This window comes from Anolis sagrei, chromosome 2 (genome assembly GCF_037176765.1).
Source record: "Anolis sagrei isolate rAnoSag1 chromosome 2, rAnoSag1.mat, whole genome shotgun sequence".
In the NCBI taxonomy this organism is placed as follows: Eukaryota; Metazoa; Chordata; class Lepidosauria; order Squamata; family Dactyloidae; genus Anolis; species Anolis sagrei.
The window spans coordinates 259,723,008-259,741,850 of record NC_090022.1 but is presented as its reverse complement, the minus strand read 5'-3'; the positions used below and the strand labels follow the sequence as shown (position 1 = coordinate 259,741,850).

At 38.8% G+C, this 18,843-nt stretch overlaps 1 protein-coding gene and 1 long non-coding RNA gene across 3 annotated transcripts in view; one reads left to right on the top strand and one right to left on the bottom strand.

Annotated features, from left to right (window-relative positions):
• EDIL3 (EGF like repeats and discoidin domains 3) overlaps positions 1-18,843 on the bottom strand; it is a 325,907-nt gene that overhangs the window by 72,839 nt on the left and 234,225 nt on the right. For both annotated transcript variants that reach the window (XM_060761741.2, XM_060761742.2), the window contains 2 exons: positions 2,474-2,629; positions 68-212 (listed from right to left, as the gene is read on the bottom strand). In XM_060761741.2, coding sequence (XP_060617724.2) covers positions 68-212; positions 2,474-2,629 — 301 coding nt within the window. The remainder of the gene's footprint in view (positions 1-67; positions 213-2,473; positions 2,630-18,843) is intronic.
• Positions 1-18,843, top strand: part of LOC132767127 (uncharacterized) — a 36,445-nt gene that overhangs the window by 13,872 nt on the left and 3,730 nt on the right. Inside the window, exon 2 of the long non-coding RNA XR_009630601.2 lies at positions 15,929-16,045. This is a non-coding gene — a long non-coding RNA (uncharacterized lncRNA). The remainder of the gene's footprint in view (positions 1-15,928; positions 16,046-18,843) is intronic.

Below are 18,843 nucleotides of genomic sequence, written 5' to 3'. Positions count from 1 at the left end.
ATGCTTTTTTGGTGCCGCTGAAGTTACTTTTCTTGTTATAATATAAATATTTTGAGATAATACTTACCAGATAATTCACAGCCAAGGAGTTCCATTCGCAAAGTACAATGTCTTCTACAAACTTGAGGATATAATCGTAAGTACTGAGCTTTTATTGGTGGGGTGAAAGAATTTGCATATGGTGTATTATTGTCTACATTTCCACGGAACACCTATGAAAAAGCACATGACATTGCAGAATGCATTAGACTCTAGAATGGATTTGAATGGCAATACAGACAATTAATTACTGTCATCAGACAATTTTTTTATTTAGCTTCAAGCAGATGTTTCCTATTCTCCATTGAAGAATAATAAAGACATTAGGGAACAGTCATGCAAATACAGGCAAGCAATTATCAAGTGATAACTTTATGAAGTCAAGTGAGTTAGTATTTGTTTGAAACATCCTGCCAAGCAGTAAAACTCCTCTTCTTTTCTGTATTTCTGATTCATAATAATTATGGATGAAGGCCATAAGTTGCACTTGATAAATGCTTGTGTGCTTGCATATACTTGGAAAGTAACTGGAACTGGAAAAAAATACTTCTGAAGACTAATTCAGTTCAGATAAGGGCATCCGTAGGTCTTGGAAAAGGAACTATTTTGATGAATAGAATGGGACATACAAATAGCAGATGAAATAGCATGTTAGATGGGAAATATGAAGCTAGATCACCTTTTGTTCCTTCAAAGGGTTTTAAGTTCAGTGGGAACAAAGACAATAAAGTTTGGACTTTCCACATAAGGTTATAAAGAACCCCCTCTGACAAAAAAAAAAAAACCCATATTGCCATGGAGGAGTGTTATTTCTGTCTATCCTGTAATATCTCAACACACTATGTCATGTTTCCCCACTTACCTAATCTTTTAACCTCTATCTCATCAGGTGGCGTTTGAAATTCTGAAAGCTAGTGTGACATATTTTGTGTCTTTGGGTTGGTCCAATAAAGGTATTGTCACAGGGTGGGGTTTAGATTTAATTAATTCAATATTTAAATAATAATTTCATTCTAGAATCACATTATTGCTAAAATTTCAACTTAAATGAATCACTTTAGTTTGAATTACATTTAGGTTTTACTTTAAAAAATAATGATATACATTGCTATCACTGTTTATGACATAAATGCAGTTGAGAATAAAAGACCACCTGACCAGGGCTCTTCTGTGTATTTGCCTTCTTTCAAGATGGCTTTGAGAAAATCAGGAAATGATAGCACCCTCTTATTATCCGTCAAATCCCCATTATAACCTTTTTATAGGTCAAGATAACTATATCAGCTATTTGCATGGTCCTAATAGCTATGTCCTCACTTCCAACACATTGTGGTACTAGGCCAGATCAGGCATCCCATGCTTACTTTTCAGTAAAGATTTTTTTTTTTTATTAAAGTGTGACTATGAATGACATGAGAAAAAGGTGGTAGCTACTCACACCTTTTTTTCTTTTTTTCTTTTTTGATCGTTTTATCACTACTAGGGCTGGAAAGATATTTGGAATTATCCAAAAACCATTGAGAAATATATTTTGGAATGTCAAGAAATCTTGATGAGCAAAATACTGGAGTGACAAAAAAAATCGTAGTTTAGGATTTACCTCATGCAAAATAGAGATTATTTGTGATTTGCACAGAAAACAGAAGTTTCTGCATAGAAAATACTTCCTGTGCGGAAAATGTTGTTTTGGGTACAGAACGACTACAATCAGATTTTGTGCTGAATGAGTACCAAGTTGGAAATGGGCTTCAAAAACTGGGTGCTTTTCAAAAATTTTCTTGAAGTAGGAAGAAGAGTGTGAAAATTACCTCTTGCATCCTTTGAGGAAAAATTAGTAAATAATTGTATCCTTAATGCATGGTCCCCTTCTTGTTTCTTATTTTAGGGTACAAATGACATGTCCTTAAACTAAAGAAAGCATGTATGCTTTTATAAGTAAAGTACAAGATGATAACTACTAAGACCAAAATTCAAGTAAAGTGCAAGGTCTTTTTAAGTTGGGTATAATTCTTAAATAGTTATTTTACATACAACATTTCAACAACAGACTGTGCCCAAGGTGGCTTACAAATACCAGCCTATTATATTTGAAAAGGAAAGGTGTATAAAATATTCCCATTGAATGTATGCTATTAAGGATTACCTATTTGCTAACATCATTAATTTAAATTCTAACAGAGAAGTAACTCCTGTTAAAGTAAGTAAAACAAAAATAATTTAAATACAATAAATTATATTTATAAAATGATCAATTAAAATAAAGGAACTCTTAGTCTACACAGAATGTCAGTTCATTCCAAAGATTCTAAAATAAAAATTATTTAAGATAAACTATCTCATTCAACCCATTTTTGTAACACAATTACATCCCCCCACTAAACTATCATACATTCCAATGCATAAAATGGTTTTTGTATTGATGATACTGACTTACCATATCTTCAGTTGTGCGTTTCACTTTGTATGTTGCCCATAATTTCCCATCATTGCTATATGCAATTTTGTATGATTTTATGTATTCTGGGCTTCCAATTCTCTTGGCACCTTGAGTTATAACTCCAGTTATTCTCATCTTTCTTTGCAAGTTTATCTAAAAAGAATAATAATAATTATTATTATTATTATTATTATTACTTGCATTTATTGACCGCCCCTCTCAGCCCGAAGGCGACTCGGGGCGGTGAACAACACAAAGAAGACAATGTACAGTGAACCGTGACAATACTAACAAGACAGATACAACATAACACATACTTATACTAAAAATCCGCTTCGTCAAGTCCTGGGGTCATAGGCAAAATTCGTAATCCTAGTTCGTTCCGTAGTCATCCAATACACTCAACTGAAGGCCTGCTCGAAGAGCCATGTTTTCAGGCCCCTCCGAAAGGCCAACAGGGAGGGCGCCTGTCTAACTTCAGCAGGGAGGGCGTTCCATAGCCGAGGGGCCACCACCGAGAAGGCCCGCTCCCTCGTCCCCGCCAGACGTGCCTGTGAGGCGGGCGGGACCGAGAGAAGGGCCTCCCCGGATGATCTCAAGGCCCTCGAGGGCTGATAGGCCGAGATGCGGTCTGCAAGGTATTTTGGGCCGGAACCGTTTAGGGCTTTGTAGGATAGCACCAGCACCTTAAATTGGGCCCGGTAGCAGATCGGCAGCCAGTGGAGCTGGGACAGCAGGGGCGTTGTATGCTCTCTGCGTCCAGCTCCCGTTAACAACATGGCTGCCGCGCGCTGGACTAGCTGGAGCTTCCGGACCGTCTTCAAGGGCAGCCCCACGTAGAGAGCGTTGCAGTAGTCGAGGCGGGATGTGACCAAAGCATGTACCACCGTGGCCAAGTCAGACTTCCCAAGATACGGGCGCAGCTGGCGCACGAGCCGAAGCTGTGCAAATGCTCCCCTGGTCACCGCCGAAACCTGGGGCTCCAGGCTCAGCGCTGAGTCCAGGGTCACACCCAAGCTGCGAACCTGCGCCTTCAAGGGGAGTGCGACCCCGTCCAGCACAGGCTGTAACCCTATACCCTGTTCGGCCTTGCGACTGACCAGGAGTACCTCTGTCTTGTCTGGATTTAATTTCAGTTTGTTCGCCCTCATCCAGACCATTACAGCGGCCAGGCACCGGTTCAGGACTTCGACGGCCTCCTTAGTAGCAGGTGGGAAGGAGTGACAGAGTTGGACGTCATCTGCGTACAGGTGACACCGCACCCCGAAACTCCGGATGATCTCACCCAGCGGCTTCATGTAGATGTTGAACAACAAGGGGGACAAGATGGAACCCTGAGGAACGCCACAGGTCAACGGCTGTGGCGCTGAACAGGAGTCCCCCAGTAACACCATCTGAGTACGACCCTCCAGAAATGACCGGAGCCACTGCAGGGCAGTGCCCCCGAGACCCATCTCTGCAAGGCGCCCCAGAAGAATACCGTGGTCGACGGTATCGAAGGCCGCTGAGAGGTCCAGGAGCACCAACAGGGACACACTCCCCCTGTCTAGCTCCCGGCGCAGATCATCCACTAAGGCGACCAAGACCGTCTCGGTACCATGTCCCGGTCTGAAACCAGACTGTGCCGGATCCAGATAATCCGTGTCTCCCAAGAATACCTGGAGTTGTGAGGCCACCACGCTTTCCATGACTTTGCCCAAGAAGGGAAGATTGGAAACAGGCCGAAAGTTGTCCAATTTAGTGGGGTCAAGTGATGGTTTCTTCAACAGCGGCTTTATCACAGCCTGTTTAAGGCTCGCTGGAATTTTGCCTTCCCGGAGGGAGGCGTTAACCACCACCGTTACCCACTCGGCCAATCCCCCTCTGGCCTCCTTAAGAAGCCAGGATGGGCAGGGGTCTAGGATGGACGTGGTGGGTCTCATTCCTCCAAGTACCTTGTCCACATCCTCGGGTTTCACAAACTGAAAAGAATCCAACAAAATCTGACAAGCAGGTGCTTGTGTCACATCCACTGAGACTGCATCTAATGTGGCGTCCAGCCCGGAACGGATCAAAGCGACTTTGTCTGCAAAGAACCGAGCAAATGCTTCACAGCGCGTTGCCGAGTTGTCAGGGCTCCCACCGATGGGGGGAGTTAAAAGACCTCTGACAACCCGGAACAACTCCGCCGGACGGTTCTTTGCAGACGCAATAGTGGCCGCAAAGAAAGTTTTCTTAGCGGCTTTCTTAGCGGCTTTTATTGCCACAGCATATGCCCTCAGAAAGGACACAAACCGTGCTCGGTTTGACTCGCTTGGGTCCGATCGCCACACGCTCTCTAGAACCCTCTTCTTTCGCTTCATCGCTGCCAGCTCCTCGGTGAACCAAGGAGCTGGTTTAGCTCGGTTACTCGAGAGGGGACGTTCCGGAGCGATCATGTCGATAGCCCTGGTGATGTCTCATTATCAATAGTAGGATGATTAGTATGTGATGTTTCATTTCATATTTGGTTTAAAATGCCTCTGATAGCTTCTCTGGTATCTGAATTTTTGTATGTCAAGGTATTATTTGGGCAAGAGCTTAGACCTTGAGGATTTAACATTTAATGAATTTCATTGGGTACCATGTATGTTTTTCCAAGTATGTTCTCAACAGAAGTACAGACAGTGCATAGTTGAGCTGTTTAATTAACTTCTACAAGATGTTACTTTGTTTCTATTTTTGGTTGTTTTAAAGAAAGATTAGCAAATTCACATAGAAAAATTCTGTCTGTAGCTACTCATCATGATGGAACTATATTTCTTGAGCACTAGTTTCAGAGGAACAATGGATGAAAAGAGCAGGTGTTCTTATACTCTATTATTTATTTATTATTTATTTACAGCATTTATATTCTGCCCTTCTCACCCTGCAGGGGACTCAGGGCAAATTACAATATATGGCAAACATTCAATGCCAATTAGACATACAACGTATATAGACATACACAGAGGCTATTTAACTTTTTCTGGCCACCAGGGGAGCTGTCGCTTTCATTGTCCATCTGTGACACTGATGAAGTACTTCAGCATTTCCTGCATGCTTTTGCTGGAGTGCTTTTTGCTGGAGTCTTTTTATGGCCTCATAAATTAGTTAATTAGCCTCCCCACACAGAGGTGGTACCTTATTTTCCTACTTGACAGATGCTACTGTCTTTCGGGTTGCAAAGGTCGACAACAAGCTACACAAAATTGGCCAGAAGCTCACTCCGACCCGGGCTGGCTTCAAACTCATGACTTTCTGGTCAGAGTGATTTTAATGCAGCTGACACTCAGCCAGCTGCACCACAATCCCGGTGCGCATCTCCGCTACAGCTAGTTACTTTTTAAAATTTATGTTCCAAACTTTGGCTATATCATGTAAAAGGTGACACTTAGAAGTGGATTTCATAACATAATGTGCCCGTGCTATCCTAAGTGGAACCTATCCAAAGTAGTAAATTGATTATTATACATTTCCCTTTAATATGACTGATTAATTGGTATTACTAAGGAGAGACACAGGTGGCAATGACTTTCCTCCTATCTCTTTAATTGTGCAGGATCATGAACATCGATTGTGTATTCCTGCATGCTAGGAAGCTGAACTAGATGGCTCATACAGTCCTTTCTAATTTTATGATTTTGTCTTCAAGATATTCCACTTATTTTTAGTCCTAAGCATGGTAACTGTTTTATTGGTTGATTCTCAACAAATAAGCTTCATTAAGATAGCAGTGTTTATGGATTTTTTTTAAAAAACTATCTTAATAATAAATTATTAATAAGAATGGCCAATGCTCATATTTGCACTTAGGTGGTTTCAAAATTTGATATATTATATGCCTTAAGAAATTGCAAGGAGAAATCCAACTAGGTCATATCTTTATTTATATCAATATGGGTCCTTAGAAAGGACACTTGGAATCCAATTTCTACTAAACATTTCCGTTTTGGTCTTCTAGATATAGATGGCAGTTAAACAAAAGCACAATTCCATTTGAATTAACACTCTGGCAATCCTATTACCTTTGTGTTTGACAGGCTTTTTCTAAACTCATCCGCAGTTAACACTAGCTATACATTCTTTTCTCTTCTCTCCACTCCACAAGATCAGAAGTGAAGTCCCCAATGAAGACTGAAAGAACAAGCCATTTCAGTGTTCAGGAAATTGTAGAAATCTGTACTTGAATATGGTACTTAGGGAAAATTCAGGCTCTATTGAGCAAACATAACTCAGTGCCTCAAAGTAATTACTCAGGTTAATACAGGCTTTGGGTGCTATTCTGAAAATCTGTGTATAGTTTAAAGAGAGGAGAAGTAGAGCAATGAACAACTTTCAACAATCTGGCATACTATTGGAATAGAATAACAATCCACCCACACATCCAAATAAAATACATAATGCTCAAAACTAAGTTTGTTTTGCCAATAATTCAGTATTTGAAGTAAGGGTGATTAGATTTCTTAGCCTGCACAATGTAAGTTCCAGGGAACTCTATGGGGCTTGCGTTTTAGTAGATATGCATAGGTTTGCTCATTCAGTGACTAATGTTGCTTTTATGAGATTTACTAAATAATATGGTAGCTTTTAATATTGAAATTATACCTACATGGTATTTATCAAATATACCAAAAGACACACAACAGAGCACAAGTTCAATTTCAAATAGGGGAGGAGAGGGAAGTGGCAGGCTAGTGAAGGTGATCAGTAGGCTAGATAAGACAGACTCAGGAAATCTGAATATATGTGAGTAAAACCAAGGGATTTTAGTCTATACTTAATTGTAGTTATAAAACAAACCAATGAAATATATCAAGGCAGTGCAATGTAACCTGTAGCCAGAAAAAAACAAACTGGGAGGGATTGAAACATTTTTAGTGAATCATAACACAAAATAATTTAAATTTTATGATTAATTATATATTTTATATACATTTAATTAAATCAAATTTCAAAGTTTCAAGTCTTAAAAAACCTAAAAATGGCTTTAATTGGTAATTTAGTTGTTACAAAAGAATGCTACAATGTCTGTTGAAAGCACTTGAAAACTGTGTTAATACACTTTGATAGAAATCAGGCTCCATCGCGCCTTAGGCTGTGCCTGCCAGTTGTGGGTGGGTCAACTTAGTTGCTTCCACTGTATCAGCTATTACTGCTATTGCAATGAAAATTGGTGGAAAGGTAGGCAATAACAGTATGAACAAATTGTCAAAAGGTTGAGGGACTCTTCATTTTTGCTTCTCATAGAATTAGTACGGGGTGTTGGTTAATTAGCTAAAATTCATGAGTAAACCAGGGGGTTTTTTTTAACTGAAAAATTTTGGGAGTGTTTTGAACCCCTACCTTACTCCCTCCCCCCCCACTACAGGCCCGAATGTAGTGCTGTGTGTTTTGAAGATCCCATGCAGTCAAAATACTTATAGGGTGATCATAATCTCTTTCATCTTAACAAATCTTGCATTACTTTCAAACTAAGATGGGAAGGAAGAGAGCCACGTATACTAACTTGAGCTAAGGGAATAAAGAATAGACTATAAATATAATTAATTATAATAAATAAATTGCAAATAAATAGTAAAAGATGGCAATCTCCATAGGCACTGTTAATTCAATTAACCAATAAACTTGAATGAATCTGGCAGATCTTTGTCACAACAAAAGCAAAGACAGAGAATGAGAAAGAGATTTGCAATTTGAAGATACAGTATTATAAGGAAAGGCCTGAGCTAAAATATAAAGTCTAAGTATAGTTGACTTGTTGTTTGTTAATTTTTGTTTATTTCTAGGTTTAATATACCAATTCCCAAAAACAATTGCTTTAGAAGTGGCGTACATTCAGATCTATACATATTTGTGCTTACTGTCACACCTCAAACACAGGAACAAGCTTCATTATCTCATCAACGAGAAAATATTTGTCCTTAGAGGATCTAAACAATTCTAAGGGTTTTTTAAAAGAGAGAGGGAGTTATGCTCTTATCCACAGATGCCAAGATTAGCACTTGAGGTAGAGCTGGAAGCTTTCCAAACTATTAAGATTTGACTTGTAATTCAGCTCTGGGATTTGAGAATCACAAGAGACTTGTTAGTCTGGTGAATAATTTATTCTGACAACCAGCAAATATGTAAAAGTAGGAGTTAAAAATACACAAAGAACCCTAAGCATGAAATCTATTCTCTCTAGGCAATTATTTGCAGTCCGATTTTTTAAAAACCTAATATGATTATTAGTATAAACAGAGGAAAAGGCAGATCACCTTACCTTGCATCTTACAAATTAACTACATGTGAATAGCTGATTGCTGTAGTCCTTTCCTCATTAACTTTTTGTTTCAATTATCTTGTTCATTTTTGGCTTGCTTTTAGATTTGTGTAATGCATTCTGCAAATGGATCTTCTGCAGGAAAGATTGCAGAAATGTAGGACCAAACAGTTGCATCCCCCCTGTCTCATCCTATTTTCCTGTGCTGGTGCCTAGTAAATCACTCTAGCTGTTTTGGCTTTGGGTGTGTACAATCCCTTACTTCAATGCCATTGGGAATCCTTTTTTTCATTCTTCAGTGTGAAGATCCCCAGAGCTTTTAAACATTATTTGGACAGCTAATGCGTTAGTGTTAAAATTGACAAATGAATGCCCCTTGTCCCCATTATGGATTATTTAGGAAGTGAAGGAAAGGAATATACTTCATAGTAAGATTTTAACACACACTTTCAATTCTTCAGGTAGCAAGACAAAAATGAGATGGCTAGAGTGTACCTGCCACCACAAGGGGAAGGAAGCACTATCTTGATAGTTCCTCCAACATGACCCAGTATTTCCAGGAGCACCTCTGTTTTTATTTAAATGTTTAAAAAACTTGGATGGGGAATGGCACACTCTCCAGTCATCTTAGCAATCAATCTGTATCTATATATCATAAAAGTGAAAATATGTTCGTATGTATGTATGTGTGTATGTATCATACGTTTGTGGGTGATTTCCAAGATGGTTCCCACTTCCAGAGAGTCCTGTAAATCCCACTGATGATGGATCTAGATCAAACTTGGCACACAGACACCCCCCCCCCCCCATGACCAACAGAAAATATTGGCAGTATGTGTGTGTGGAAACTGACTTTGGATTTTGGGAGTTATAGGTCACCTCTCATCCAGAGAACACCATGACTCCTGCCAACATTGGATCACTACCAAACTTTGCGCACATACGCAACATGACCACATTTAAGTACTGGTGGGGTTTGTAGGGGATTGATATTGAATGTTGGGAGTTATAGTTTACCCACATGCAGAGAGCACTGTAAACCTAAACAACGATGGATCTGAACCAAACTTAGCACACATACCCAACATGACCAACTTTGAATGCAAGTTTTGGGGAAACTGACCCTCAATGTTGGGAGTTGTAGTTTACTCACAATCAAAGAGTCCTGTGAACCCCACAAACAATGGATATGGACCACACTTGGCACCCATACCCATCATGAAAAACTTTGAATATTGGCAGGGTTTGGATGGAATCAACCTGGGATTATGAGAATTATAGTTCATCCACATCCTTATGCATTTTCTAACAGGTCCATTAATAAAATCCAAAAAACAATTACTACTTCTAATGTACAAAATCCCTAACCTGGGCATTATTGGGTTCCTAAGCTAGTATATTTATAAAAAGAGGAACATTACAGTCATTTTCAAAATGATTAACATGTAAAAGCATTATTCAGTCATCCAGACTCCCATTGTTACTGAAAATAAAATAAAAATAAAAATAAGTGTTCCTCCTTATTTTGATATGAAACATGGGAAACTATAATTGTTTTTATATTCTCTTAAAATAGAGGACTGTATGTTACTGTAACTGACACAGTAGGCACTAGTTACTAGTTACTAGTTACCTACACTAATTATCTGTTTAAGGAATTGGTTTATATCTTAAATATGCAAGACAAATGCTTGCACATCCTTTCTTCTATTCCTCTCAAACTATGACACCCACAAGCACTAGTTTCGAACACTGGCTCTAGTTTTGAAGGTATCTATGAGAGGAAAATTGCATCTAGTTCATCCTGGTTATGGTAGGATACCTCTGGTCAATGGCCCAACATCTCAAAAGGGTCTGTCACCATCCTGTCCTTTAATGATAATACACTATAGACATTGTGCATTATCAATGTCCACTTCGATGGGACCATACTCTTCTGTCTTCCAGTGGCTTCCCTGATTGACAATATGCTTCTGAGAACTAATGAAAATTTGGGTGATTTTCTTTAAAAGCCTAAACACCTTGGATCAGAAATGTGTAAAGGTCACACCATTCAGCTTACTCCCCAAGAAAAGGAGATACTCTAATCAGGGCACTATGTAAAACTGTAGCTGGATGACCCCTGTTTAATATCTTTCAATAGATAGTAAAAAAAAGAGACTTCTTTTCCCAGTCCATCACATTTTTAAACTATTGTGTGTGTGTGTGGAAGTATTTTTACTTGCTTTTTCCTTTAATGAATTACAGAATTAAAAACAATATAGAAACACCCAGAAAATGTATATTGTACACTAAATCAGAATCGAAACATAGTCAGAAGGTTTGATGAAGAACCCAAATTTTAATTTGGTGTCAGGGTGAAACCAGTTTATCCCCCACCATACCTCTGGAAGTTTTTAAAGGTATTTTTTTAAAAAAATCTGTTACTTTTTGTTCACAGTAAAATTTATCTCTACATTTGTTGCTATTTAAAAGTAATCTTAATACATGTTTGCAATTTTATTCTATTTTGACACACAAATCACCATAGATCAATGGTTCTCAACCTTTGAGTCCCCAGGCATTTTAGCCAACAGCTCTCAGAAATCCCAGCCAGTTTATCAGCTGTTAGGATTTCTGGGAGTTGAAGGCCAATACATCTGGAGACCCACAGGTTGAGAACCACTGTCATACATCATCCTGATTTTTATTGGGTGATTTTAATTGATGTTTTAACAGTTGATGTTTTAACTACTTTGATTTTAAATGTATTTGTTTTTTCTGGAGATATATGTGTTGTCTCTTATAAGGCCGTTCTGAGTACCCTCCGGGGTGAGAAGAGCGGGGTACAAATGTAGTAAATAAATAAAACATTAGTGAAGGATAGAAATATGGACAAAATGAAAATTTGAATAAACAGTTAAAGGAAGTTACGAGCTGCATGGCACGGGGTAGGCAGGGCTCGTGCCAACCCTACTAGGTATTTTTGATTTAAAAAATGTAGCTCTAACAGTAAAGGGCAGAGTATTGCTTCAAAACCCTTAAAATATTATTGCCTGTTACAGTCCCTGTGACCCAGCAAGAAAATTTGTTTGAAGAAACTGGTTGCTTTGCCAAAGATTAGTGTATAAGAATCTACACCTGACCATACTTGCATGTCTATATTGCGATACTTATTTAGTAACTACTAAAATGATTGACTATGGCTCCTTGATTCAGGTGCCAATATTCAAACTTGTTCCAGGTCCACTTACTGTGATGCAGAGTTTGGAAAAGTTACTTTTTTTGGACTACAAGTTAAAACATTCAATTGCTGGCTATATTGCCTGGTCAATTCTGGATGTCACAGTCCCCCACAGTAAGTTTTCCAAGCTCAAATATCATATGCAGTGAGTTGTGAGTGACTGGAGTGAAACCAGTGCCTCCATGTTTTATGTTGTGCAAAAGTTGAGCTTTTTCCTCTTCCCTTCCCACACCTGAGGGTTCAACTAATTTCATTTTCACTAGGAAACATCACTTTTATGCCTCAGAGAGTATATAGATTTAAACAGACTGAAAACTTGCTTGGTTTGTTTCTTTTTCTTATTAAGTTATTATTTTACTCCCAAAGGTAGTTGTTACGGAAGCTATTAACTAGAAGATATGAATTATTCATTTCCTGGCATGTTTAGACAGCAGTCTCAGTACAAAGCCTACAATCAGTCTCCTGGTTTACAGAATTGTGCAGTCATTTAAATTTCATTTAATTGACAAATTATTGATTACCAGCTTAACTATGTTTAGCAAAAGGATAATATTAATTACTTTATTCTGAATAATAAACCTCAGCATATACTTGACTTGATTACATTCCTCTGTTCCATTCTTTTCACTATTTGTATAGAGGAAACATGGAAAGAAATACTAAACTGAAATAAAAGTATAACTAAAGAGCATATTTTAGAGGTACTTTAATTTGAAATAGTATTTAAAATTAAATTATTTAAACAGACTATTTCTTTCCAAAGAGGAGACATACTCCAGCTACACAGAAGCATCATGGATGGTCTTTCTGTGTATGCAATTCAAACTACAAATGGCAAAAGCAAACATTTTCTATGCAAGAGAAAAGTGTACTTGTAGGATATATATATATAAGTAAAGGAAGATTCTTGTAACTCTGGAATCCATATCCATAGTTTCATTTACCCACAAAAAATTGTTTTCTTACAAATTTGCAAGGCAATTCTATGGGATGCCTCTTCCAAAGTTACTCTTTGGTAACTTCCAGGGCATTTAGGTAAAATTAAGGTACATTAACCCATGTATGTCAACTCAGGGTTTTTTAAATAGTTTTTTTACTGAAATTTCTAGATTTATACATGAGTATATGCAGTAGGTTCAAATGATCTGAAAGCCCATGAGAGGCTGCTCAAGTACATTCTTCAGCAGGTTCATGCCTACAATGACCACCTAATTTGCTGTGCAGAAAAGTTCCATGTTGGCTAAATGTCACATATACCAGATGTGGCTTACCCCTGAGCAAAACCACCTTAATGTGGCATTTACCCAGATTAAGCTAACTAAAGGGGCAGGCAGCTGTCTTGACTGCCATCTCACTTTCCCCAGGCTCAGGCAGCCTTGGGACATGGAATGGCAGTCCCCTATGAACTCCTCTACCATCATAGCCCCAGCCATCTGTTGGGTGGCCATGTGTGATGAATTGCCTACCTTTAGACCAGAAATAAGCTCAGGAATAGGCCCAGTTTTTTGGCAGCCATTTTGTGTAATGGTACTCAAAGGCAGCAGCCATCTTAGATTAATCATTTCCTAGTGGAGGCGGAGCTTAGAAGCAGCCTGGGGAAAATGTGGAGAACCCTTGTGATTGGCTGGGAGAAAGTGGGCAGAGCTTGGTTGAAGTGCAGAAAAAAAGAGAGCCTTAAGAAGTGCTTTTTGAAATCTGACAGGGAGTTGGATTCTGGGTTTTGAAGAAGTTAAGAGAGAGTTAGGAGAAGGAGAGTGGAAGTTAGTGAAGCCAAAAGAGTTAGAGAATTCAGAGAGCTATTAGGGAAGAATAGCTGGTATAGGGAATATAAACAGATCCCAGGAAAAGGACTGTTTGAAGTGAAATGATTCTAGTCACGAGGAAGTCTGCTAGTTTCCTGAGGGAGTTAAGAGTTGTTATTGGAAGCCAAATATTGAACTATTTTAAAGTAACCAAATAAGCTTCATTCTTGCAACCATTACGCTTAAGTGCCTGTGTTTTTGAAAACCACACAAATAAACATTTTTGTTCTTTGTTAACAAACAACTGTCCCAGTGTGCCTCTGTGTGAAGAAGTTCTATAGAAAGTTAGGGAAACAGAGTTTCCAGATTGGTGGCAGCAACTACTTAGAAGAAATCTCAATATTATCCACCTCCATGTTCTGCGCCCTGAGTTCGAATTCAGCACAATCCAGCTTACTTTTAAAACTTTGGTCAAACAACAACTGAAAACTCCTTTTGACTTTGGTGGTAGCCTGATTCCATAGGAAAAATTCCTCAGAATATTGTATATTGGTGGCAGAGTCTCTACAGCCTCTAATTAATTAAACAAATACCTCTCATTATATATTGGTGGGATGGCTGAATCAAGGGACCCCCCCCCCCCGCCACAGAAGATCGTTTGAGACTACATCCTCCAATTAATTAAACAAATAATCAATTAGTTCTCGTTATACCATGACATCTTTGGGGGGGAGGGGTTCCAAACAGTGGTCTAGCTCCCTCTTCCACCAAACTCACAAGACATGGGAGAGCCTCTTCTAATTAACTGCCATTTACTTCAAAGGGATGCTTGGTTGATTTCTTCTCTTTTCCTATTTTGCTAGCTGACAAAGACATTAATAGAATCACATAATTGGAAGGGACTACATGGGCCATCTATTCAACCCCCTACCATGCAAGAAAAACACAAAGTACCCCTGTCAGATGGCCATTGGGTCTCTATTTAAAAGCCGTCAAAGGAGGAGCTTCCACCACCACTTAAACATATCTTCACCAGTTCACTGCCAAGAGTAAAGAATTTACAATGTATGTAACTGAGTTTAATGTACTTTTAAATTGTTTAAAATTAATATTTTAAATTAATTGATTCTATAATGCCTTTTAATTTTTTGTGCCACATTATTGCTTTAGTTATTGTGTTTTAACTTTTCCTACATATTGCTTTGGGTCCCATATGGGGAGACAAGAAGAATACAAATCTCAACAAATCATCAATCAATTAATAAAATGTAGTGCTGCATTTTCCATTGGAGTTTTTGAAGCAGTAAACCAGAAATGGAGAACAGGTGATGCGACAGACACTGGGGGACTACATTTTCTCTCAGTTCTCGTATTGAAGAAAAGTGGGAGTTGTATTTCAACAACATTTGGAGAGCCATATCTTCTTGTGTGTCCATGTTTTAAGCTGCTAGGCATATTTATGCCTTCCTTCATGACTGAAGGAGAGACAAGAACAGCTTTTATGTTCTTATTCATAAATTTCAATATGCAGAATGAAGGTGCAGTAAGTTATGTAGTCTTAATTATGTTACCTACACCAGAGATGGAAATCATATGGTCATCCAGATTTGGCTAAATCTCTTTATTCCTCATTATCAACAATGCTGACTAAGAGATGCTAGAAGGTGTAGGCAGACAATCTCTGGAAGATCACATGATTCCCATTCATGAGAATCCAAGGGGGAAGATGTTAGCATGAGTCACAAGGTTTCTAGGAGCACTGAAAAGATTTAGGATAAGAAAGAGTGATGGGCTACTGATGGAGTAGGGGCAGAGCACCACATAGAAGGAGCCCCCAGTGGCACAATGGGTTAAACCCTGGTACCGGAAGGACTGAAGGCTGACAGGTCAGAGGTTCGAATCTGGGGAGAGTGCGGATGAGCTCCCTCTGTTAGCTCCAGCTCCCCATGTGGGGACATGAGAGAAGGCTCCCACAAGGATAGTAAAACATCAAAACATCCGGGCGTCCCCTGGGCAACGTCCTTGCACATGGCCAATTCTCTCACACCAGAAGCAACTTGCAGTTTCTCAAGTCCCTCCTGACACACACACACAAACCACACAGAAGAGCAAATGGAATAGAATAGCTGGCACTGTAAATGGAAGAACTTTGCACCATTTTATTACATGTTCTAATTTGCTTCTGATAGAATACTGTTACCTGATATCTATTCATTTCCATCCAGGGAAGAATAATCTCCACCATAGTTCATTCCTATTCTGTTGCCTATGAGGAATTCAGTGGGAACTGTTCCTTAAGAGTGGTGTGCAAAGAGCAAGTCCAAAGAAACCAAAGACTAAAGGTAAGAAATGACACTTTAAAAACTTTTTTAAAAATTTTGCTTCCAGAATTCCCCAAAGCAGCTTGGGTACAGAAAGCAAATGGAAGAAATCTGCCTTCCTCCGTTTTCCTTTGGGGGAAAATAGATAAAGACAAAATCTCTCCCACACATGAACAGCCAACTTCACATTCAGCCTGTTTTATAGTCTTTCTTGTTATCACAACAACTGTCAAAAAGAAAAGTTAAGGATGTTGAGATTTCTCCTGCATTCTTTTAAAAAAAAGAATGAAAACAAAAACCACTTGACAATTTATGAGCCTTATCCAAAGTGAATTAAAGGCATAAAAAAACAATATCTGTACTTCTTTTTTGCTCAGTAGAGGATGTAAGACAATACGTCTCATTAAAAATTGAAAGCATTTTGTTTGGGAACATGTTATATAGAGTAAAGCAGAGGGGAAAAGAAAACTTGATGAGTCTCAAGAGGAACGCTGGCATTGTAATTAGGATTTTTGTCTTCATCACCTACTGGGTAAAAATATCACAGTGCAGATGCCTTGACCAACATTATTCAAAGGTTTGACTCAAACTACACATGAAGTTAATCATTGTTGTTTTCTATCTTTTTTAAAAATAAATAAATAAAATAAAATAAATTGAATGCACCTGCTGTGGCTTTATGGGAAACAAGTATAGGGAAGAAGAGTCAAAAGATCATAGACTGGGATGAGGCTGCAAAGACCATCGAGTCTACTGCTTCTTAAATTGTGGGACCTGATCCCAAATAGTGTCTCCTCTTAGATCAATGTTGGGGTCATGAAAAAGTTGTCAATAATAAAAGATTTCTAAATGCTACCCATTTATACCAATCTGTGAGCAAGAACTTACAGTGTTTATAGTGGACTCTGGATAAAAAGCTTCAGATGTATTTCATAAAAAAGAAATTCAGTCTATTTAGTAAGCCTTGCAATTTGCCACCTTGATAACAATGTCCTTGCAGCTTCAAAGCCTGGCTGGTTGCTGCCTGGGGGATCCTTTGTTGGGAGGTGTTCGCTGGCCCTGATTGATTGTCTGGAATTCCTCCTTTTTTGGATGTTGCTCTTTATTTACTGTCCTGAGTTCTTTCTCCCAACCTGGACATTCCACAGATACATAAACCTCACTTGCCTAGTTTCCAACAAACCTCACAATTTCGAAGATGTGGGTGAAATGTCAGGAGAGAATGCTTCTGGGACATGGCCATACAGCCCAGAGAACTCACAGCAACTCAGAGAGTCTCATTCTAGTTAATTCTCATTCTAGTCTCTGGAACAACACTAAACAAGCTTGTTCCATCTTCAAAATCTCTCCTTATATTTAAAGATGGCTACCACATCACCTCTCAATCTTTTCTTTCTGAAGCTAAACTTATTGAGCTCCCTAAGCTATTCATTTGTCACAGGAGTTTGTTTTGAGACTTTTTGCCAAATTGACTACTCTCCTCTGGACATGTTCCAGTGTGTCAATATAATTGTTAAAAAGAAATGTTTTAACTTTCTAGTCCATTAGTATTTGACCATAAAATTGCCTCACCCAGTGGTTACTGACCTTGGGCAGAAAAAAACTTCAAAAGCTGAAAGCATTTTCAGGGGGCCACTAGGAGGTAAAAACCTGGAGTTGGTTGATGGATGCATCCACCAACATATATAAAGTTCTCATTTGAGATTGAAGCCTGGGGTTGCTTTAAAAAAAAAGAAGAAGTACATAGTGGAGGCAGAAACAACATGTGGTCAACATTACTTGCAGTTAAAGCTTTGTTTAATGCCCAGAACAGACCAGATAAATGGAACCAGCTTCTTAAGTTGTTTTGTTTTCTTATGCCCTGACTTTTTATATCTTTTTTTATGTCTTGTCTTAATGAATTCTGAAATCATAGAATCATACAATAATAGAGTTGGAAGAGACCACATGGGCCACCTAGTCCAACTCCCTGCCATGCAGAAAAAGCAGGACTTCGATTTACTGATTTTTAAAACAACTTTTAAACATTTCCTAATATTATCTGTATGTTTTAAATCTGTTTTTGTTTCAATTTTCTGTAAGAAGCCTTGAGTTCCAACGGTAGGGAAAAGGTGGTATATACATGAGTAAATTATAAGAATTTCCAATGCCAAGTGAAATAGGCTAATTACAGTTCCTGAACAAATGATGCAAAAAAAGACCAGTCACAAAAAGGAAAATAGTGAAGAGTGATAGGATTGAAGGAGGCCCCAAGAATGTGGCCCAGAGTGCAAACAAATTGATTGAGTGAGAGTGACATGGCACCATATAGATAGATCTTTAAGCCCACAATGCTGCCAGACCACCCGCATGCAAAGTAAGTGGGGGGCAAGTTCAACTGAATTTCTGTCCTACCACTCAAAAAACCAACGTTATCACCCTGGAACTCTTGGGTGATCCACATTGCCCACCAAGCTTGCAAAGTTAGCTGTCCTAACACCCATGGTTGGAAGAAAGACTGTTCTAACTATGCACTCCAATTAGTGATGGTGCATCCTTCAATACTTTTGTCCTCCTTAACCAAGCCAGGAGAGACAAATTAAACTTTATATCCAACTGTCACCAATGGAAAGAGAAAGTGAGGAAAGCAGAGCATACTTATAAGCTCCCAAGTGACATCCTCTCACATCTACATTGGTATTCTGCACCAGGCCAGAAGTTTACACTTGACCTCCTTTCCTTCTGGGGCCAACAAGGCCGTTCACTCCCCCATACCACGAATATCAGTGGTGTGACAGCTTAGTACTTCAGTCCCTTTTATGCATTGTTTCATGCATGAG